General features: G+C 37.9%; 2 protein-coding genes and 1 long non-coding RNA gene across 4 annotated transcripts; 2 read left to right on the forward strand and 1 right to left on the reverse strand.

The window, feature by feature from the left end:
* Positions 1-335: 335 nt before the first annotated feature.
* Positions 336-6,675, reverse strand: leng1 (leukocyte receptor cluster (LRC) member 1). Of its 2 annotated transcripts, none has more exons than XM_084943272.1 (5): positions 6,586-6,675; positions 6,094-6,266; positions 3,863-4,051; positions 1,546-1,835; positions 336-1,410 (listed from the first exon to the last, which is right to left on the reverse strand). In XM_084943272.1, the coding sequence occupies exons 2-5, from the start codon at positions 6,223-6,225 to the stop codon at positions 1,191-1,193; spliced, it is 831 nt and encodes a 276-aa protein (XP_084799398.1). In that variant the 5' UTR covers positions 6,226-6,266; positions 6,586-6,675; the 3' UTR covers positions 336-1,190. The 2 variants fall into 2 exon arrangements, with proteins under 2 accessions (XP_084799398.1, XP_084799397.1); XM_084943271.1 differs by having other exon boundaries at positions 6,485-6,659.
* An 89-nt stretch (positions 6,676-6,764) lies between these two features.
* On the forward strand, positions 6,765-10,788 carry LOC146377810 (uncharacterized). The gene is made up of 5 exons (XR_014801612.1): positions 6,765-7,431; positions 7,529-7,640; positions 7,954-8,210; positions 8,322-9,424; positions 10,428-10,788. It is a non-coding gene; the product is annotated as an uncharacterized LOC146377810 (long non-coding RNA).
* A 10,397-nt stretch (positions 10,789-21,185) lies between these two features.
* LOC146377811 (uncharacterized) lies at positions 21,186-23,554 on the forward strand. The gene is made up of 2 exons (XM_084943278.1): positions 21,186-22,324; positions 22,750-23,554. The coding sequence occupies exons 1-2, from the start codon at positions 22,199-22,201 to the stop codon at positions 22,981-22,983; spliced, it is 360 nt and encodes a 119-aa protein (XP_084799404.1). The 5' UTR covers positions 21,186-22,198; the 3' UTR covers positions 22,984-23,554.
* The last annotated feature ends 575 nt before the right edge of the window (positions 23,555-24,129 follow it).

Here is a 24,129-nt window from a genome sequence, read left to right on the forward strand (position 1 = left end):
TACATTTCCACAGCATATGCCTGTAAAATCTCAAATCCTTTGTTCTGGTCACCGTCACACACACAAAAGGTCATTTTTTCACAGCTGTGTTCTCCTATTAGGAAAAGCACGAGTGTTACTATGAACGTTAGCGATGGCTCTGCTCTATTCGAGCATCCTGTAAACTGTGAGTGTGAGTCAGCACAGCGGCATGACCCCGAAACTGAAGCAGTTGTCATTAATTTCAACATTTCTACCTGTGCTTTTTCTTTTTCTGTGAGTGATGCATGATATACATTAAACACATACACAAAATAGAGAAACGGTCAGTTCGCTTCAAAGACGAGTAGAGAGAGAGCTTTTTCCTGGAAATAATAATACTTTTATTGTTGCCATCGACATTTACAGTGTTTCTTTAAACCAGCAGTGTCACAGAATACTGAAAATATTAATTATGATTTTTGTTTATATTTGATAATCATACATTATAAGGGACTTGGATCGGTGAAGAGAAGAGTTGTCGAAGATACGAGCAGTGGAGATGATCTTCCTCTGAAGCGCTTCTTCAGAGTCAGGGTGAGGAGCTCTGTCATTCTGGAAGTACTCTGAGCACAGCCGCTACTCCTCCACATCTAAAGGAGCCTGCTGAGGTGGATCGGTCATCTGAATATGATGCCTCCTAGGTTAAATGTTTTGGCCATGTCCTACCATGAGCAAACCTTGGGTTAGACCCAGAGTATGCTGGAGAAATTAAATCATTATATCCCTCTTTCTCTGTCTTGGGAATGTCTCGGTCTCTCCCTCAGAAGACCTGCAGGAGGTGGATGCATGCATGTATGGAAATGGCCTAAAACTAGTAACTCAAACCATCGGCGAAGACGATTTAATGTAAATGTTTTTAGATTAACAGACTCTTTAGATTGTTACTGTATATGTCCTGCTAACAGCTGTTCACACAGCGCTGTCTTTGCTGGCGTGCTGAGCATCAAGCCCCCTGTGATGGGCCATCTGCCCTGCTGATGCGTTCATGGGTAAAACTCTGCAGATAAATTTGACCTCTGCCCCTCATGCGAGTAACAAATAATAAATAAAAATAAACGATCACAACGCTGAAGGCTCAGACTTTCTGTTTGTATCATAGTGAGTTCACAGTGACGCAGTCCTGTGAACGTCTTTAGCTTTATTTGGAGTCTGTAAACAGCAAAGAGAGCTCAGGATTTTAAAATCTCATCTCTCCAGCTCTCCCGGTCCCGCCTTTGTCGCTTTCGGGCTAGTTCTGGGAAGTATGCGCTGTTGTAAGGCCTCTCCCTCTCGCTCACTTCCCTCCCAGGCTCCTTTCCTTTGCCGCTCCTCTGCTCCAGAAGTGCCTGGGCTCTCCTCCTTTCCTCAGCCTCCCTCTGTAAACGCTCAGCACGTAACCTTTCTATCGAGCTGGAAGAGACCAGACAGACATTTTGTTACCGACCTGCTTTGATATTCACCACAAGATCGCTTTAATTTGACTTGAGCCCCAGTAAAATACTAAGGGGGATAAAACTTCCAGACAATCAATACTGGTATTCTTACCTCTCTCCGCTGCTCCTCTTTTCCCCTTTGTCTCTTTTTTCCTTTTTCTTGCTCTTGTGCTCCTTTCTGTCTTTCTCTCCGAGAGCTTTCTTCATATCTTTCAAAGGATCCAAACTATCCTTCAGTCTACGATCCTTCTTCTCTCTCTCCTCTTCACTTATCCCTTTTCTCTTTTCTTTTTCTTTGCTCTCCTCTTTGTCTTTGCTGCTTTTCAGATACCACGGCGTGACCTCAGACCCCGGCTGGGGTCCCAATGACACCAGTAAGCCAATGGCTCTTTCCTGCTTCTCCTAGAAACCCCCCCCCACAAAAACAACAACAGGAAACAAATATTTTGTGTTATTTTTTCATTACTGTAGCACACTTTTTTTAGACAATACCCAACAGATAGGAGAATGTAAATATCTGAGTAGCCAGATGGGACATTAACCTGTCTTTAACCTTCCACGAGCTCCATAGTACTTGTTTCTAAGTGCAAATAGCAGGCTGGCTGAGGCATCATGTGTGCTGCATGCTGTGTGCTATTTGAGCAGCTCCCTTACATAAAACCAGCAGTGGGAAGATGTCAAAAGCAAACTATTTCTTGTTGTGTGATAAAGGAAAACAGTGGAAAAAAATGCGACCAGATACTCTCGACTGTATTCCAAGCTAAAGTCGAAAAGGTCTAGAAGAGCAGATAAATTGCTTTTTGATTTGTCTCTATCTTAGCTTCATATTGTTAAAACAGGAAGTTGTTGATGGGGTAGGAAAGTTTGAAAGGTATGAAACTGGTAAAAGTTTTTGTATTTTGTAGGTTTGGCCTGTGGGTGTGGGAAAAATAGTTTCTGGTGCTACATATAAAAAAACAAACAAAAAAACAAACAATAATAAGTTTCACTTACATGTATGAAATTTTGTAGCCTGACTTAAACCCACAATATTTAGAAAAAAAGCCTCTTGGAGACATGCTCTAAACCCAACAGGAAGTCCACTGTTTTAAATGTAAAATGCTTTTTTTCAAGCAGTACACTTTATCAAACTCCTCTTAGAGAACTTTAATCTAAAGACCTTGGCAATGCCAAACTACAAAAAGCTCTTATAACTCAAATGTACACTGTCCACTCTGTCCTGAGCTTGACGTCCTGGAAGCGAGTCTGAGACATCTACACACAGTCAGCGCGACAGCTAGTGGCAACAGGAAATCAGCATTAGGTGATAAATGGTGGCTGACAATATCCCTTTTGAAATCCAAACACACAATACAGCAACGGGACATACAATTAGTAGGTGTTCTTGAAAGAAAGAAAGTGCTTATACAAAGTGTTTGGAAGTAGTGCATATACACATATGTATATACATGAAAGGTTACCAAGGAAACCAGAAACGTTTTCGAGAGCGTTTTCGAGAGCGTTTTCAAAACGCTGCGTTTTCCATCAGTGAAAACGCTGTCTCAGTGTGGACAGGAGGCCGAAACGGAGAGAAAACGATGCGTTTTCAAACGACAACGCATTAGTGTGGACGTAGCCTGAGTGTAGCGTATCTCATTATGCACCAAGGTGTTTCCCACCACACCACTTCAAAAATTCAACTTCCTGTTGAGTTCTGAATTTACTGAAGCAAAAAATTTAAATTAACTAAAACACAACAACCGTTATGGATATTCTCTGCCATTAAAACAGGACACACAATAAACTAATATACTTCAGCAAATCATTAAATAAATGTAAATGGTACTAAAGTGCCTCTGCTTTGCCATCAGCAGCATTTTGGCATTTTCTGACCTGTGATTGGAAAGCCTTGATCACATCCACGGGCTTTAACTTGTATTTATATTGTCTGTCTGAATTAAATTCCCCCCCATCTCATGCTGCATCTATTTACGCTGCGTGCATACATACTGGCACTGGGCTGCAGAATAGATTCAGCAGGTATGATGACAACAAGACAAAAATTTAAACTGATTGCATTGCTTTTTAAAGTCTGGTGATAACAAACCATTCAAATGACATCTGAGAAAACTACACCCACTAATGATGAGATAAGATAAGAATCATCTTTTCTCTGGCAACATTTCAAAAACATACAAAGCATTTAGCATTTCTGTGACTGAGCTGAAAAGCAAGATTTTGCAGATCCACTCCTAACTACTAAAGGTTTTTAATGGAAAAAATGAAAATGTAAATGGTATTCAGCACTGGACCTGCAACCACAGACCATGCAGGACACTGAACCCAGATGTGGTACCAAACTAGCAAAAGCTTTGCTATCATTCAGCTGCTACGTCAGAGCAAAAGAAAAGCATGAAAGAGAAGACTGACAGAAGCAGCAGCACGGACACCTTTTCTTCTTTCTTTTCCCTGAGATACTCCTCATTCCCCTTCTTCTCCGAGGACTCCTCCAGGGGGAAAAGATTGAGATGCTCCAGAGCTCCACTTCCTCCACCCTGTTCCTCATCACCATCATCTCTGCTTCCTCTTGTTGACTGAAGAGCAGCTCGGGCTTTCCTTCTCAGATACTCTGTACGTGCCTGTAAACAATGAACAACAATTAAAGGACATTCATGGGCACGGCAAAGCTTATTTAACCTTCATAAGAAAAAACTAAGCTCAAATCATAAATACTTAAGTTTTCTACTGGTGCCAATTTAGAGACGTACAGTACATTTACAGCAATCTGAATAGTAACACATAGGAAATGTTAGCATTGATTTCCAGGTGTTGTTTTTTTAAAAAATATTAACAAATGACAGCATACAACAGTAAATGTGTTGTTTTTTACAATTGTAAAGGATAGGCGTGCACTAGTGAGAGATCTATTAGGGATGCAGTGATTGCAAAACTCTGGACCAATACTGATGTTTAAAATAACAACTTGTTTGTTTTTTAATTAGTATATTACATATTTTTACCATTAACTATCCACCCTTTTTTGGCAGGGGAAATAAAGAAAAGATCACTACACCGTTTGAACATTTAGTCAGCACAAAAGTTAGCTGACACATCAGAGAAACAATGCTCATCAGCAGTCAACAAGGACAGTATCTGATGCTCATACACTCTACCTATTATAATGCATACGTGGTTGCTAATATTTAGTCTGCTTTCACTCTGCTGTTTCAGAAAAACAGGGTGTTTCCTGTCTCAGTGTGGGCCTTTTAAGGGGTTCTGGACATCTGGGTTACTTAACGTATCAAAGGTCTATATGTTTTCCAATACATTTTGTCTATTTGATCAACAAAAATGTATTTTAAGCTTTAGTAAGTTAAATAAAATGGTTAAAAATATTTTTAGTGACAGTGGATGGCAAAAAACAAAACCCCTCACTGATGGGCTCAAAGCTTCTTTAAATACAGTAAAACCCAAATAATCTCTGCAATGCAACACATAAGTGTAGCAGAGAACAATCTGTTCTTGCATGATAACATTTTATTCCGGCTCTCCACGGCCCTCTACATTTTACCCCATGTGATACTGAGCTACTTCAATGTCATCTCACGTTTCCTGTCCTTTACTTTAATGTACAGTACTGACATTAATTTTTTTGGATAACTTTTCTGTAATACATTTGATTTCAAAAAAATTCTGCCTTTTTAATATATTTATTTTTTAGATTTGCATCCCATTATAAAAAGCTTTAATATTCTAGATATTTATTTATTGTGCAAAATGTAAATTAAAAAGAGAATGCATTAATTTGCATTTTGCAATTTTTATTCACAACTGAAAACATAACCAATGTTTTAAATGATTTTGTTGGCAGCAACAGATCTCAAAAAGTTGGGACAGTGGTAACAAAAGGCTGGAAAAGTAAGCTTAACTAAAAGGAAACAGCTAGAGGAATATTTTGCAACTAAGTTAACTGCCAACCGCTCAGTAACATGACTGGGTATGCAAAAACTGTGTCTACAAGTTGTGTACCAATTTCAGCATAAAGCTCCTAAATGTAAAGTTACAAAGACTTTGAATATCAATACTAGATGCCTGTGATTTTTGGCAACACAGGCAACAGTGCAGTAAAAATAGGCAGGATTCTGTCATGGAGTCACTGCATGGGTTCAGGAACACTTCCAGAAATTACTGTTACACTTCGAAGTAGCCATATGTGAACATGATACAAAAACGCTGCCTTCTCTGGGCCAAAGCCTATTCAAAATGGACTGAGGCACAGTAGAAAACTGTTTCTCAAGGTACAACGTGTGCATTAGTGCCTATGGAACTGGCAGCTTGCAAATCTGGAAAGGTACCATCAGTGCTTCAAGGTATATTTAGGTTTACTTAATTTAAAAATCCTCACTGTTTTCAGCTACACTTTACACAGTATTCTAACTTTTTTGTAACTAGGGTTGGACTAAGAGCATCTCAGGTAGGCTCTACTGAAAAAGGACATTTACTGTACACTTTTATTATTATATTATTATATATTGTACGTTTTTTTTATATTGTTCAAGTTAGTAACCTTGCTTCTGATCATATCTGGTTTGAATTTGAGGTATCCTGCTCAAACTACATGGGAAACAGAGAAAAAAGTAGGTACAGTAACAGCACGCCACGGTCATCCATCCGGAGTCACCTCTTGCTCCGCGCGCTCCACGCGACGCTTGGCCTCGCGCTCCTCCTCTGCTGCCTGGGCCTCGTCCCTCCGCACTCGAGCGACGTTGTCTTTGTTGCGGACATGCCAGCTCTTCTTCGGAAGGATGTTCATTGTTCCCTTGGCGACTGTTACTACTATAGGTTAGCAGTCGGCTAGCAGCGGCAAAAGTGGAAGGAAAACGTGAATAAGTTCCCCCAAATAAAGCCTCTAGTTGTGGAAAGAAATGCGTCAATGCCCCAAAGCGGGAAAATAGAATAAAAATATATAAATATACAAAAACAAACTTTATATTTGCAGCTTTGACCTCCCAGGAGGCAGAGCTAACGAGCTAATGTTAGCCGATGTTTGCTACTTTCCACATCTACTTTACCTTAAGGACTCAGCACCACGCATAGATATCACATTTCCGCCAATTTAGCAATATTTTTAACATTTTACTCTCTAAAACAGGGCCCAGGCACTGTCACCAACTTGTTGAGTGAAGAATTTCTCTTGTTGGACAGGTAGCAGGACCTCACAGGAACAGGCAGACCCAAACAGGAAGTAAACAGTAGCTCCATGTTGAAGCAATAACACAATGGCGACAGCAGAGGGGGCTGTTATGTTTCTCATTTTATTTTATTATGTAAAGAAAAGAATATCTGCTTTGAAGGACAGACAGAAAAGGCACTAATCTATTTACATAGTGGAAATGTTATACTCTAATAACGATAAAGTTTTAATTCTCCTTCTTTATGTATTCCTTAAAAAAAATCACAACTTTTAATACATTTATCTTCGTGCAGACGTGTGTGGTAAAACCTAGCCTGCATTAAATTATAAACATAAAAACAAGTCTTATTATGTTGTTATGTCATATGTCATGTTCAATCTTGTACTCCTGCATGATGTGTCGGTATATGAGCTTGCCGCCAATCATGCATAGTCAATAAAAAAAAAGTTTGTTTTATCGGGTTTGCTTGTAATTGTTGTCTATATACATTTTAAGCTATTATTTATTATTTAGTTCAGTCAATAGATCAAGTTTTGTAGTGACTATGAAATATATTGTAATTATCTGTTTCCTGTTTATCCTAGACAGGGCAAAAAAAAGACTCCAAATTAAAAAAAAGATAAAAATGAAAGACTGGTGCATTGTGCAGTTCAGCACTGGTGGTACAGAAATAGTCCCTAGTTCATGGATAAATGGGGAGAAATTGTCATGGCCTCCATATCCTCTGCGAGACACATTCAGGATCCACGCCGCAGTAAAGAGGAGAGTTCATCCTGGTGCAACATGGCTCACCTATGCACCAGTCCGGCTTCTCATAAGCCATGGTGGGTATCATCTGGATTGGTGTTGTATAAATGTAACAATAACAAGTTTTTCGTGTCCTAATTTATGTCTGGCCATACATTGTGTTTGTACTTCCAGACACATTTCACGAAGCAGAACGCAGTCTCCAGAGATATCTACATGAACACTGTGATACGTCTGACCTTCAGTCCGAAGCAGAAACACAGACCAGTCATATAAGGAAGCACAAGTAAAACTTTTTTATTCACAAACATATCTTTGATTGTTAAGAATTTATAATCTTGTCTTTTATACATATCTGTGGTGCTTGCATACTGCAATATCACCACATAATATAGTCCAAAAAGTGGAAGTTTGTAAACTTTTTAAAAATGCAAAGCCGTGTACACTTGTGCACTTCAAAAATTCCTTGTATACTGTACCTTCTTGCACGTCTCTGTTCCCTGTGTGTGTTGTTAGAAATCAAACTGTAACTTTAGGAAAAAAAATGCCAAAAGCACATTTGTAATTACTTATGACCGTTTTTAACTTCTTTTCTTTAGACCAAATCCCCTGTACACGTATACTGACTCAGAGGATGAGCAGCCCACACAAAAACGGTTTCCCCAGGCCCCTCGAGTGAAAATACCAGGTAATAAAATACTGTCTAGTGTCTGTGTACATATCTGTGTGTGCAGGCATCATAATGCCCCGCCCAGCTTCCGGCACCTTTCGCCACTCCGGCACAACACACAAAACGACACAGCTTTGCGATCTCCCCAGCATGCAGAGTCTGATGTTGAGGCCTTCCCTATAGATGGTATGCTTTTAAAATTGTTTTAAAGCTGAATCACAATGTCATTGTACTCTTATCTTCAAAACACCAATTTATACTCCTGAATGTCATCTTGTTGTGATTTTTTTTCTGTAGATTCCAGAGACTCTGTGAGGCCACTATTACAAGGCAAGTTTGAAAATCTTGGAATTTCAGATTTTACATGGTATAAATGGTAAATGGCCTATATTTGTACAGCGCTTTAACTAGTCCCTAAGGACCCCAAAGCGCTTTACACATTCAGTCATCCACCCATTCACACACAATTCACACACTGGTGATGGCAAGCTGCATATACAAATATCAAATATATGTGACAGGCAAAAACTAGCAAACACTTTTAGCAGTTAGAACAACTTATACTTGAATGCAGAATGTTACACCATCACTTATGGATATATTAGTTTTTCGCCTCTCACTGCTTAAGCCATTAATCTTTCTAGAATTGTTCTTTGAAACAGATACGACCTCACAAAATATGTTAACTATGCTGTCAGACCTGACCAGAGCAGTTAACGAACTCCGTGAGGAGGTCAGAGCCATCCGCCATCCCTGCTGCAATGAATCGGTAGATGCTGGGGTACTGCCTCTGGATTTGCCCTTGCACAACATTGAGGAGCTAAACAATGCAGAGGCAGCTCTTCAATCACAAGAGGCAAATAAGGCAATGGTAAGTACAGGGTGGGCCATTTATATATATACACCGTAATAAAATGGGAATGGTTGGTGATATTAAAGTCCTGTTTGTGGCACATTAGTATATGTGAGGGGGCAAACTCCTCAAGATGGGTGGTGACCATGGTGGCCATTTAGAAGTCGGCCATCTTGGATACAACTTTTGTTTTTTCAATAGGAAGAGGGCCATGTGACACATCAAACTTATTGGTAATGTCACAAGAAAAACAATGGTGTGCTTAACGGGTGTCCTCTCCCGTTAATGCGGCAGGTAAATAATCAACTAACAGTGCATATTATGTTAGCGCATCTGCCTTATTACAAAACCTGCCATTACTGTGCGCTGCATTTAGGTGACCATGATGAGAGAGACAGAGTCTGGCTGGCACTCGCTGGCAGTTCTCGCTGCAGTCTACCGGTAGCGTCTCCTTTCAGGCCAGGATAGACGAATATCACCGAGCAGTGACTGAGTTTGTGGTCAAAGGCTTGCACCCATTTGCCACAGCAGATGCCCCCGATTTTCGGTAAGTGAATGTGTTTAATTGTAGGCAGGGACATTACTGGATATTCTTGTGTAATTGCTACAGAATAATTTATGTTATACTTTGTTATTGCTACAGAAGAATATTTATTTTATTGTTTTACATTTACAATTTTTTTCTCTGGGGACCCTGTGACACCCCATTGAAGAGCCATAGGCTGTGGATCTCTTAAGATCTCACTGTTGGGTTTTTTAAGGCCATGTTACTCCTAAATTTCTATCTTGTTCGAAGAGAAGATATAAAACAAAGTTCTAAGCTAATCGACCTTAGTGTTCTCCTTTTTTAAAAAGAATCGATAAGAGAATCGATAAGAGAATCGATAAAGAATCGAATCGTTAAACAGAATCGAAAATGGAATCGGAATCGTGAAAATCTTATCAATACCCATCCCTAGCAGGGAGTGGGGAGTGGTTTTTGTTTCATGGAAAATAGTATTGTTACCATTACCATTCAGTTTGAGGGTTACAAAAGAGCATTTTATATTTAGTGTTCTCACTTTCGGATGGGATCATTGTAATAAACGAAGGACATTTTCCCTGATAATTATTTATATCCTCCTGTAACTTTTCTGTATAAAGAATTAAGTCCTCCAAAGTTTCAGGTGTAATACGTCACAATTAGAAGTGTTTGTGAACTACTTTCGGCTAAAAAAACGGTGCGCTCATGTAAAGAAACTGGGATTTAAAGGGTTAAAAACCCCGAAATATAATTGAAACTTGATATGAATATTTCAGGCAGAAGTAGTTTTTAAAGACTGACTCATTTAAAGTGGAAAAAAATATTAATATATAACATTTTTATAGCACTTTTTAGGGCGGGTCCATTTGGCGTCTCAAGGGGTACGAGTGTAAGTTTTTTTTTAAGGAAAACAAAAGGGTTAAGGCTAATTCAGCTAATTCTTATGCATTTGTGTTAAAAAATGTTTTTGTCCCTGATAGGGCTTAAGCATGTCATGTATTTTATGTTAAAATCTTTGAGTGTATAGGTCCCAGGGAAAGGGTTGTGCGGATCTGCATCTTGGACTGCAGCAAAGGAGTCGTCCAAAAAGTCCACTGGGAAGTTGGATGAAGAGGGCATGGAAACAGCTGTTTGTCGCCACGGAGTCCTCCTAGCTGCATTGAACATGTTTCGAGGGGAGATCTTTGCTTACTCCCTTTTTCTCCAGTGGAAGTTGGCAGCTAGTGTCCTAGGACATATTACGTTCCTTTGCTCCGATGTATACTTTCTGCCCAGTTTGACCCATTTAGCAGAAGTCAGCCTGTTTAAGGCTCTGATATCTATTCTGTGTGACTTAAAGCAGTTATGACATGGTATGATATTCTCACCCAATAAAGGAATATTTAATATATCAGTCTACTCTTCATTTTATCAGAAACAGTTATCACAGCTCGTACATTTTCTTTTTACACATATATGTAAGCATTAAGCCAAATGTAATAATGCCAACATATTAAACGAACAATATTTCAATCAATCAATCAATCAATCAAAGCTTTATTCGCCACATGCAGGTTGCCCTGCAGTGAAATGGGACCCCCCCACCACCACCACCTTACAGACAAAACACAGACATTACATGGGGATACAAGTCGGAGATCGGTAGCGTTACAGAAAAACACTGAAATATACACAACAATGGGAAAGTACAAGAGGAAAAAAAGAGACCTCTACTCGTGCTGTGCTTCCATGGTAGGACAGCATGAGAACAGGAAACAAAAAACCTCCTCTGCACAAAAAGCACATAAATGCCCACAGCACAACTTTGTGAAAGACATGACAAGCCACAGGATTGGGTGGGGGGTGAGGAGTAATACGAAGCGAACACAGCAGCCGCCCTGCACAGCGCTACCATTCCAGCGCGGCACACAGACCCGCCGTGTTCCCCCGCAGGAAACAAGCATCGAAGGCGTTTGGAAAGGGAGGGGGATGAGTTCGTGCTTATCAGTGTAAGTGTATGTGAGTGCGTGTCCAGAGTTCAGCTGAGACAGTGTCCTCCGCCTTATCAGGCTAAGTAAACAGTCTGCCAGCCAACCCAGGTGGCCTTGCATGGAATGGGAAGAATAGTCAACACACAGTCGTTATCTGGAATTCTCATTTAGGTTTTAGAGAACGACAGTGAGAGACTGTTCCAGGGAAAGTAATACATACGAGACAGGACAAGGACACAAGAGGCTAAGCAGGGAAGATAAGGGGAAGGAGGAGAGGAGAAAAAGTGCGACCGCCTTCGCGCCTTAATACATCTATATATACAGTGGTGAAGATACTTGTCTTTTAGTGAAGATTTAAGGTGATAGGAAATATAAATAACTGCAACTTGAATCTTTGACACAGAGTTTAGAGAACTATATTAACTGACTAGTTTGTGTACGGTAGTACGGTGATTTATGTTTAAAATCCTGCTTAAACGTTTTAAAAAAAAGTAACTTAATGAACTGTAAAAATTTAAAAAAAGGAATATATATATAACTAATCAAAGTGATGTCATACAACATGAATGAACAACAAAACATTTTTTCTCCTTCATTTCTGTCAAACAATGCTGTATGAAACGTTTCTCGCGGTTAGTATCATGGTTGCAAGGCAACCTGAGCAGCGCGACGAAGGCTACTACATCGTCCCATTTCACAAACCTCTCACTTCCGCACTTCTCGTACTTATAGTACGCACCGTACGTAGTACGCGTACTGCGCGTACTCCGAAGCGTGCGGCCGCTGAATTGGGACACAGCCATCGAGGGGTACCTTTAGCGTCAGCATGAGATGTTTGGAGACGTGACAAATCACTGCGGTCAAGTGAGCCCTCACTTACGAAGTCACAGTCAAGCTAGCCGCACCGCCAGCCGCACCTAAAATGTGGTTGCACTACTCTTACGCATATTACGGTATCGGTGCCGACTGGCTTAGAAACGCATTCTTTTCTGTCCTGACACTATTTTACTTCACAATCCACTCCCAGTTTTGGTTTATCTCCACTTTTCCCCCTGTGATCCACAGCCCAAATTACTGTATGATTCAGAGAAAATTAACAATAAAATTTACCCAATTTACTCTACTGTACTTTTAATATCCTCATCTTTGAGCTCAGATTACAGGAAAACTATAAGAGGTGACGCAGATATCTCACCGGATTCTGACTCTGGGTGACCCCCACTCTTCACCCTGTGATCCACAGCCAAAATTACTGTATGGATTTCCAGAAAATTCATAGTAAAATCTTCCCATTTTGCTTTACTGTACTCTACATATTCTCATCTTTGACCTCAGATTACAGGAAAACTGTAAGAGGTGACACAGATATTTCACTGGATTCTGACTCTGGGTGACCCCCACTCTGCACCCTGTCATCCACAGCCAAAATTACTGTACAGTTTTTGAGAAAATTGATAGTAAAATCTTCCCATTTTGCTTTACTGTACTCTACATATTGACATCTTTGAGCTCAGATTACAGGAAAACTGTAAGAGGTGACACAGATATCTCACTGGATTCTGACTCTGGGTGACCCCCACTCTGCACACTGTGATCCACAGCCAATATTACTGTACGGTTTTTGAGAAAATTGATAGTAAACTTTGCACAATTTACTCTACTGTACTTTTAATGTCCTCATCTTTGAGCTCAGATTACAGGAAAACTATAAGAGGTGACACAGATATCTCACTGGATTCTGAATCCAGGCCATCTCCACTCTTCACCCTGTCATCCACAGCCAAAATTACTGTACGGTTTTTGAGAAAATTGATAGTAAACTTTGCACAATTTACTGTACTGTACTCTATATATTCTCATTTTTGACCTCAGATTACAGGAAAACTGTAAGAGGTGACGCAGATATTTCACTGGATTCTGAATCTAGGCCATCTCCACTCTGCACCCTGTCATCCACAGCAAAAATTACTGTACGGTTTTTGAGAAGATTGATAGTAAAATCTTCCCATTTTGCTTTACTGTACTCTACATATTGACATCTTTGAGCTCAGATTACAGGAAAACTGTAAGAGGTGACACAGATATCTCACTGGATTCTGACTCTGGGTGACCCCCACTCTTCACCCTGTCATCCACAGCAAAAATTACTGTACAGCTTTTGAGAAAATTGATAGTAAACTTTGCACAATTTACTCTGCTGTACTTTTAATGTCCTCATCTTTGACCTCAGATTACAGGAAAACTGTAAGAGGTGACGCAGATATCTCACCGGATTCTGACTCTGGGTGACCCCCACTCTGCACCCTGTCATCCACAGCAAAAATTACTGTACAGTTTTTGAGAAAATTAACAATAAAATTTACCCAATTTACTCTACTGTACTTTTAATATCCTCATCTTTGAGCTCAGATTACAGGAAAACTATAAGAGGTGACGCAGATATTTCACTGGATTATGACTCTGGGTGACCCCCACTCTTCACCCTGTCATCCACAGCAAAAATTACTGTATGGATTTCCAGAAAATTGATAGTAAACTTTGCACAATTTACTCTGCTGTACTTTTAATGTCCTCATCTTTGACCTCAGATTACAGGAAAACTGTAAGAGGTGACGCAGATATCTCACCGGATTCTGACTCTGGGTGACCCCCACTCTGCACCCTGTCATCCACAGCCAAAATTACTGTACGGTTTTTGAGAAAATTGATAGTAAAATCTTCCCATTTTGCTTTACTGTACTCTACATATTGACATATTTGACCTCAGATTACAGGAAAACTGTAAGAGGTGACACAGATATTTCACTGGATTCTGACTCTAGGCTGTCACCACTCTTCACCCTGTCATCCACAGCCAAAATTACTGTATGGATTTCCAGAAGATTTATAGTAAACTTAACACAATTTACTGTACTCTACTCTATATATTCTCATCTTTGAGCTCAGATTACAGGAAAACTGTAAGAGGTGACGCAGATATCTCACCGGATTCTGACTCTAGGCTGTCGCCACTCTTCACCCTGTCATCCACAGCCAAATATACTGTACGGTTTCTGAGATTGCTGTGTTAACAGAGTATGACAAAGGCTAAGAAAATATACTGCCTAAAATAATATCAAATTTATACAACAAATTACAAAATTGCCACATCTGCTGTTATTGCCATGTGTTAGATAGAGCATTATTTAGTCATAGAAAATACATATAATTGAAATATCATCAGTAAAAGAAATACTCTCTCTATGTAAGACATGTTAGCAAATTCATTTAATAAATATTGTATCAAGTCTATACAGATGTTTAAAGGCATAATGCAAAGCATGTTTGTTTCTTATGGCTTACCAATGTGTTTGCCTTTAACATAATTTACATTTCATTTATACAGTTTCACAGACGAAACAATAAAATAGGTTTCCTGAACTGTTCTTCATGGCCCAATTTTTGAATCCTTTTGAGGGTGATGCATTATCCATGAAGGTGGGCAATTTGTTCAATGATCTCTGACCCTCGCTGACTATGACGCCTCCTAATTCTGCTTCCAGCCTTGCTGATTAATTTGTTCTTCCTTTTGGCATCCCTGTCACTGATGCTGTCACCAGTTGTACACAACAGTTTGTCCACCAGTCTAATCTGTAATTCAGGTGAACCCAGAATTACTTGTATCTTTGTAATGTTTCAAAAAATATACACTATATGTTGATGGGCATTGTCACACTTTTCTTTCCTTTATAAGTAAGAATCTCTATGGTTTTAATGACAATTCATATACAGATTGTGGAGGACATTTAATTCAACACTCAAAAAAGTTCCTCATCAGCGTACAATTTCAGCCCACCGTTAATAAACCCATCCAATGCAGGGTTATCAGAGAAATTATGCAAATGTTATGTTTTTATGTACTGGTAATCTATTTATCATTTATCATGATTCCTGCTCTGATGATTACTTTCTTCTACTTCTGTAATTTTAATAGATAAAGGATGTTGAACATTAAGCTCCAAACAGGATGAATGAGGAAGACCACAGAGGAGAATCATGGATGTAGTAAAAGAATACATGCAGTTTTTTTTTTTCATGGTGGAGGAGCAACTTCTGATACTATCTTAAAGAAAAAACACATCAAATTGAAGAGTAAAAATAATGACAACAATATGTCTAAATTTTTTTTATTAATTTCTTAAAGCAAATGCAGTCTTGTTATGGTCAGAGTTGCCCACTCATATTTAACTAATTCAAATACAATTACTGCATTTAAATGCTTATGTTCTAATAAAAGGCATTGTTTAATACTTCTTCCATGACAACCCAAATAAATCAATGATAGGGAAACGGGAAGATTAGTCATCAGGCAAGGTTTACTGTTCATTTACCATGCCCTGATAACAGTAAGCTTAACAAAAGAAAAATGTTGGGGACGAGAACCGGGCGGCTGAGCCAGATCAAAGACATTACTAAAACAAAAAGACGCCAACAGCTTCCCTAAAGTGGAAATAAAATAATATGCAAAACAAAAGGCCTGTGTACCTGCTTGACACATAAGGTCAGTCACAGGATACAAAAGTGTCATCACCTGCCTAACCTAGTGTTTTTAACACTTAAAGCTCAGTTGAATGTGTTTGGGGTACCCCGATCTTATCTGTCCAGCCTCACACCCAAACACTCTATTCACACACACACACTAACAAAAGTTCAAAGACAGTCTGAAGCCAACCTGCTGGCCTGGGAGCTGGTTTTTTGAAATTATCCCAGGCAAGCGATTGGTCTACTGTTCCCCAGATCAGCCAATAGAGACGTGCCAATTACCTTTGTATTGAGTGTATTGAGTATTGAATGAGGCTTGACACCTGAAAGACAAGAGTAAGAGAAAACAAAGAGCTGGGTACCATGGCATGTAACAGATGTTGTTCCATGCTCATTTTTGATTGTCTCAGTAAATATGTTAACTGCAAAAACATTGAAAATCTAATTCAACTCACTTGTCCAGTAGAAAATAATATTTTCCTTCTTGTTCGTTAATTTTCAAGTTACTCTAAGTAATAGTAGTCTTAGAAGTATAAAAACAATTTTCAATTCTCATAATTTATATGAAAGTCTTTAATCACATCTTTTACAATATATTTTAAGCAATATACTTTTGTCTTTTTCTCTGACACTCATTGTCTTTAACATTAATATTCTGAATTACCTATACAATATCTTGCCTTTTGATTACAGGTTTCATAATTTTTTTTTCATACTGTAACTCGTAGAAATATTTCTGCCAATACTATTTTGATTATATTTTATACATGAAATAACAAGGTCGCACATTGCCTTAACATTTTTTAGTTTTTGCTTCATTATTAGAATTAAATTAGTATTATTTGTTAATTCAATGCAAACTGATGTGTGGGACAAGAGTCACATGACATAGAGCCAACCCACTTTTGATCTTTCGGTATTTATTGAGTCGTTGCGTCGCACGGACAGATAACGTAGCTTTCATTGCGACAGGAAACGTTTATATGTGGTTACGCTGTCATTACATATAATTATTATTAGTACACTGAACTTTTCATCGAGGCCTACGTGGACAAAAATTTTCGGTTTACCCACCAACAATAAAATGGAAAGGTGAGTAATTAACACTAAAAATGGGACTATTAATAAGAAACGAGAACATTCTAGCCATTTAATGCCAGTTATTTTCCTCAGTCTAATTAGAGAAAATTGTTTTAGATTGTTTGCGCTTTGTATATAGTCTTCGTCCAGAAATGTGTCTAAAATCATAATTTTTAGAATTTGAAAACTTCAATAATATTGATATACTAACCAATAGAGAGCATATATAGAAATATAACATGTACCTAAGATTAGATTTTGTACTCTTAGGCGTACATTTAAAAGTAACACCCTCCAGTTAAGCGTAGTGAAAACTGTTCAGTCCTTTGACTTTTGATGTTGTATCTTTTCTTAAATATATATATTCATTAAGAAAAAGAAGTGATAACACATTGAGATAATTGAAAAATACGTAACATTTTGTAGTACGAACAAATATGTTAAAACAAAATCAATGTTTGGTTGCATTACTTGTAAAAAAAAAAACCATAATAAGTAACACTGTTCACCATGATAAATAACTCATCTTACAAAAGTGTTTTTGTCACATAAGGTCATAAATTCTCTTTTAAGCAACGATTTGCACTGGGTATTACCAGAATTTAATCTTTCATTGGCTTGACACAATGACTCTTTCAAGTCATGGTGATTGTGATAATGATTGTAAAGTCCGTTCAGAGCAACAATCTTTAACAGCTTGTTTTTGTGGTTTAGGAGACACTCAAAATGTATATGTAACATAGTATAACATTATTAATATTAATAAATCAATTAGGGAATGTGTATTACACACAGTGAATTAGTGCTTGTGTTTTTTAACTATAGTGTTAATTACAGTAATTTGCACTGTGAATTTTAAAATTTAGAACTTAGAGATAATTTCTTAGCAAATAAACATTAACAAGGGCTGTGTTAGTTAGCGCTTGTATGTCCAAAAATCTAAATGCTACCTGTTATGTTGTTGGCATTGAAAAAGTCACCAAAAAGATTTTTTCGCATCATGCACTAGAGTGTGGGTACTTGGAGTGCCCCAAAATGTTTACTGAAGTCTATTAAACTTAAATGAAGAGTTCACATTTCATATGTTATTGTTGATCAGTATTGCAAGGTTGATCTCAGGATAACAGATATGTTCATATGGTTTGTTTTTCTTTGTATTAATTTTAATTTGTCTCAAAATTTCAGGACCTGCACTTTTTCAGTTTTTGGAAAGGCAAGTAATTTAACAAACAATAATGTGATAATAATATACATTGTTCAATCTGTATCACTTACAGCACAATAAAGGTATGATGTGTTAATGTCACTGTTCTCTTTTACATTAAAAGGCACGGACAATTTCAAAATCCCTGCAAAATATATTAGAGGTCATTCACAAGTATGCTGAACCCGGGACCAGTCTAAAGACCTACAGTGTTCACAAAGTGCATGGCTTTTGGGAAAATGTCTCAAGAGATTTGGGAGTGCCTAATACATGTCTTAATAGGAAAAAAATTCTCAAGGCAGTCCTGCAGTATGAAAAGGTAAGCAATGTTTTTTTAGTATTTATATTTAGTCCATTTAAAAAATACTTTAAAAAAGAACAGATATTTCTTTGGTAGAACTTCCTGTAATAAAAATTATTATGCAAAAATCAAATATTTTTACAGACCACATCAGGGGTAGAGGGTCCCTTGCTACAGACTGATTTTCCTACTGCAGAGACAACACTTGGAGATGATGTTCCTTCCATTGTAAGAAATGTGTCATACACTTACTGTCAGATTTAAAAAATTTGAAGCCATCATGACAACCTTATCCAGCCATTGTAGTTATCCTGCTTTTTTAGATACAAATAAAACAAATTCACTCCAAAATGTCATCTTGAAAATAATTTAAATCTTGAAACAGAGTAATAATGAGTCATATGGAGAGCAAGAAAGTACACTGAAAAAAATGCAATAGGGTGGTTGTTGAATTTGCATAGAATTACTTCATATATCCAGCATGACTAATTTAAATTTCACATCTAAACATATTTTTGTCTTTTAATTTTCACATATTCTTTAAGAATATTCATTCTTTTAGAACAAATCATGTTGAAAAGAAACAAGTTAGTCGTGTTTTATCCTCAAGCTCCGCCCCCTGGAAAGGAAAAATCGGCTGCACTGTCCGCCATTTTTGTCTCTCGCTTTGGAAAATCTACTACCATCTGGAGTTTTACACTTGAAGGTAAATAAGATTTTAAAGCTAACACACCAGTGAGAAAGAGTGTAGACCCTTTATATATGTGGACTTTTACTGGGGTGTTGTTATTTTACAGGTATGTGGGCTGTTTATCGAAAACCATGAAAGGCTAATGTTAGGCTCCAGTTAGCTAATGGTAACCGAAATTATGCGATAAGCAAATTAGTAATTAACATATATAATGTCAGTTAATATTGTTTGTATATTCTTTCAGTCTAAATTATCAGACTATTACAAACTTGCATCGGTGTCTGTAGTAAGTGGTGGTACCTGCAGTGTCTTAACCATTAAACAAGCTAATGTAGGGCCGGGATATGACTAGTTTGTTGAAACATGTCTGCTGCCAATGTGACTGCTCACACACGGTAACATTACCAGCACATAGCCACAGCCGCTATAAACATGCTGAAAGGTCAATCTAGCTTCTGTAGTCAGCAGCTGGAAGACTCAACACAGACCCACGATTCAGTGTAACGGTTATCTAAATGTTGTGTGTCCTGTTTGTAAGCCCAGAAAAAGAAATTAAATAAAATGACGACCTTGAGCTTCAAGCTAATGTAAACGTAATGCTATAGCATAAAGCGACTAATGCAATGATGAGGTTGTTAAATTAGTAAAAATACAGTAAATATATCCAACATGAATCATTTATATTTTTGGTCTAAACATAATTGAGTCTCACGCCTTTCACTTGTTTTAGAAGGATGTTCAGTCTTTTAAAACCAGTCATATCAAAATAACAGAAAATAGTTATGTTTTCTGTTGAAACTCCACCCCCCCCAGGGTGTGTTCTGCGAGGGAAAATTCACTGTGGCGGTCCGCCATTTTTTGTCTTCGCTTAGTTTACGTTTGGTGCTGAGCTTTACTTTGTCGAGGTAAACTGAAAACTACATGTTTGAGAGGAAACGAAGAGAACATCCATTAGATGGGGGAAGTTTTTCTCATGAATTGCTGTTGAGCAACATAATGGAAAAAACAAGTCATTCCTTAAGTTAACTAACGATAATGCTAGCTTAAGCTGCGGGACAATATTATGTGCATTAGCTTTTTTTCAGTGTGTGCCCAGTCACATTCGCTTGTTTTTTCTCAGTGAATACAGACTAACAAACTTGTGTCCATTTAGTTAACTGGTTGTACCTAAAATGTTTTAGTTAAACAGTTAAATAAGCTAGTTTGCCATGGGGTGGGCTCTCTGTGTGTGTGTGTGTGTGTTCGGGGGGGGGGGGGGGGGGGGGGGCGGGGTCTTCACTAAAGTCGGTTAATTTAGGGCATGACACCTATGCAGTACTCATTAGGAGAGGAAGTGCATGACGTGGGGCTTTATTTCATGTTCTGGGGCAGTGAATGTAATGTACTGATAACATGTTAAAGACACACAAACACCCAACAAATTATTTTAACTGATTTATAGAGAGACTGAGAGGAGGGCTTAAAGAGATAAAAATAATGACGATAGAAATATGTTAAATTTATTTTTTCTGTATCGATATATGGTGCTTATCCCTGCTGAAGGGCAGATTGGTGTTGCTTCAGAACAATTCTCTAGCGCTGTTACGTAGAGGTGTTACAGTTAAGGTTTTAATAACATTATTTTATTTACTAGTGAAGATTTGCATATGTTATCTCACATTCTGTAAGGTAAATTTTCTGGAAAGGTCAAATTAACTAATTTAACTAAGTATTAATGAAAGACCTTGATGTGTATATGACAATAATAGATGTAGTTTCTGGGTCATTTGGCAGAACTGCAAAATGGCCAGAAGGAGGCAACTGCTGTGGTTGCAAACAGGCTTTGGGTGGTATGGAAGTAAGGGCAACTATGGAACTGCTCAGCAACATGGGACCCATAGCTAATAAATAGTAATATGACAAAAAATAACAACTTTGTGTGGATGTAACCTTGTGAGATTTGAGATTTTGACAGCATTTTTATGTGACAACTTCTCTTTTTAGATAAATGCAGAGTTTAAGCGCATTACCACCATTAGGGCTGCCACGATTAGTCGACTAGTCACGATTACGTCGACTATCAAAATCGTCGACGACTGATTTAATAGTCGACGCGTCGTTTGAAGCTTTGTAAGATCCCAAAAGACGCAGGAATAAGTAGTAGGATTTAAGAGTGTAATAACGCACTGAAACAGAAGATGGCAGCACTGCATGTACAAGGATGCCAGCTGCCGTTAAACGCCGAAGAAGAAGAAGCTGTGTCCCAGAATTCATAGCGCGGCCCTGCTCAGTTTCCAACAATGGCGGCAGCTAGTTAGTTTTAATATTACTCTTATTATTCTTTCTGGGTCACAAAATAAACGTTTAACATATTTTCAGGCGAGAATGTAGCTGTGTAAACCTCAAATATCTGCTCAGTTTATCTAAACACCACATATTTTCAAAAGCGCTCCGACGTTTTCGGAGACGTCTGTTACCCACTAGCTCGATAGCTAGCCGGGGGCAAGGCTCACTAGAGCCGTGAGAACACCGGACTCCCGGCAAATCGTTTTCAAACCCACCGCCGTCTTTCGCTACTCAGGTTAAACATGATATATAAGTCACTTAGATAACTTAAATGTTATTGTTTGGGTTTTTTTTAGTATTTTATTTGTTCCTGAGTAAATCGGTTTGGCTGAGATTAAAGTTATAGTTTTTACACAGCTGAATAAACGTCAAGCAGACAGCTGATTATCAGAAGTGTGAGATGCTGGAGAATATACTCCGGTGTCCTGTTATATTTTAGATAGCAAGGAGTTTATTAAACTTCACCGAAACAATCTGCAAATTTCATTAAAAATTAATAAACTATCATCTTGTCTTTATTTTTAGTTAGCACCTTAAACACTTCAAGCTGTAAGCTAATGATAGTTATATAAGAGCAGATGCTGCTGGTGCAATAAGCTGTACGTTTTACGTCCAATGGATGATGATCTGATTAGTCGACTAATCGCAAAAATAATCGGTGACTAGTCGACTATCAAAATAATCGTTTGTGGCAGCCCTAACCACCATGCCACTGCAGTCCAGATTACTCTCGCAGATAGATGTGCTATCTGACAAACTAATAAAGGTCTTCAAAAGGCGAGGAGGACAAATAGGAAGAAGACTTCAGAACATTCTGGAGCCCACAGCCCAGGTAAGAAAAAAATTAATTTGTGTATACACTTTAGGGAAAATAATAATTTTAACAAAATGCTGCTTGTCACTCTATGCCAGGAGTATGTTGAAAATCACCTGGGATTTTCACAATTTACCATGGGTGTGGTTTTTTTTTTTTTTCTTTTACCTGCATTTTTCTATGTGTGGAGTTCATAGTTGAACACCTCTCTATGCTCTGACAGTATTCTGCTTCTTTGCATGGAGATTTCACTTCAGAAATGCATTACCTTTTTAAACATTCTGAGGACTCAAATCACATGCTGTAATGAATCCATGTTTGTTCACCTAATGTGTTAATGTTAAAATTTTTTGGAATAGTGACACAGATTAAAATAAGATTTGGTATAATGTTCTTTGACCAGTGTTCTGTTTAATTAAATTTTGGAATTCTGCATTTTCTAGGCCAAAGATGAAGCCATTATCCAACGATCTAATAAGGAAACAACCATGGGAATTTACATCATAAAGTCAAGAGATGCCAATGGCAGCCCTGAGGACATCGGGATAGTCCTTGAAGGCCAGAGAGTCTGGCAGGATTTGGATAACTATACCCTAGCAGCTGCAATGCTGTTTGGACTAATGTACACTTTGAACCTCACCTACCCACTGGAAAAGTATACCTTCGAGGTATTATAGAAACTGGTTATGGAGCTCAAAAGGAACAGCCTTTCAAAGAAGGCCCAGGTTTTCAGGACCAGACTGTACGATTGAACAGTTTTCCAGTTATGATGTGGGAACAACATGTTTACCTCTTCGAATATGTACCATCCTTTCTTTTAAGCCAGCACTGGTAAAGTTGCAGTACATAGTGAAACTTATTTTTCTGGCACTTTTCAACTTGGGGCCTTTATTACTGCAGTTTTCACTTTTCAAGCCATGGCTCTTTTAAAAAAAAAATTCTAACTTTGAATGTCCATTTTTCTCAATGGAAATGGTGCCTTGCACCAATTTCACCAGTTTGCAATTTTTTTCCCAAGGTGCACCACTACAAACAGATTGCATCGTCTAGTATTAGTGATTGTGATGTTTAGTGATAGAAGCAAGCCAATACTAATCAGTTTAGGTCTCTTGGTTTTGTGTCTGTGGGTTATAATGTTATTTTAAATCTCTTCTTTGTGTCATTTTAATAATTACACCCCTGTTGCCATATTACCTTATGGCTCTTACATTTAAAAAACTATTTTTTACATAAGCGCGATGTCATAAGGCCCCACAATGTTGAATTCAGGTTACGGCAGATAACTTTGAGGAATGTTGTGGAATGTTTTTCAAGAGATGCATTGTACAGATATGACTCATGTATATTTTGGAAGCCTGAATTGAAAGTCCATTGTTACAACTGTGTAGTATTTTCAAAAATACAGGTCATTGTTCAAAAATGTTTTGCTTATTTCTTTGATTGAAGAGAAAGTGTACAGTACATACAGTAAGATCAGTCTTAATTTAGTTTTATTTATTGAACACTCAATTATATATTAGATTATATATTATATATTAGAAATTTGTTATAAAATAAAATAAGCTTACCATAAAATAATCTTGTCAATATAACACATAGTAGTCCAATACAATTAACACAAAAAGTTCATGTCTGATAAACAAGTGGTTTCTATAAATATTTGACCGGAATGAAAAACATAACAACAACATAAAAAAGTCATGTTCATGTTACCAGAAAAATGTGTGCAGGTATAACATAAAAAACTAAGGTTAACCAAACATAACTTAATTTCGTGCAACCGATTACAATAATTTTTTTTATGTTTATCCCACTGATTATTT

This window comes from Perissodus microlepis, chromosome 11 (assembly GCF_051167445.1).
Source record: "Perissodus microlepis isolate ML-2025 ecotype Zambia chromosome 11, ASM5116744v1, whole genome shotgun sequence".
NCBI lineage: Eukaryota > Metazoa > Chordata > Actinopteri > Cichliformes > Cichlidae > Perissodus > Perissodus microlepis.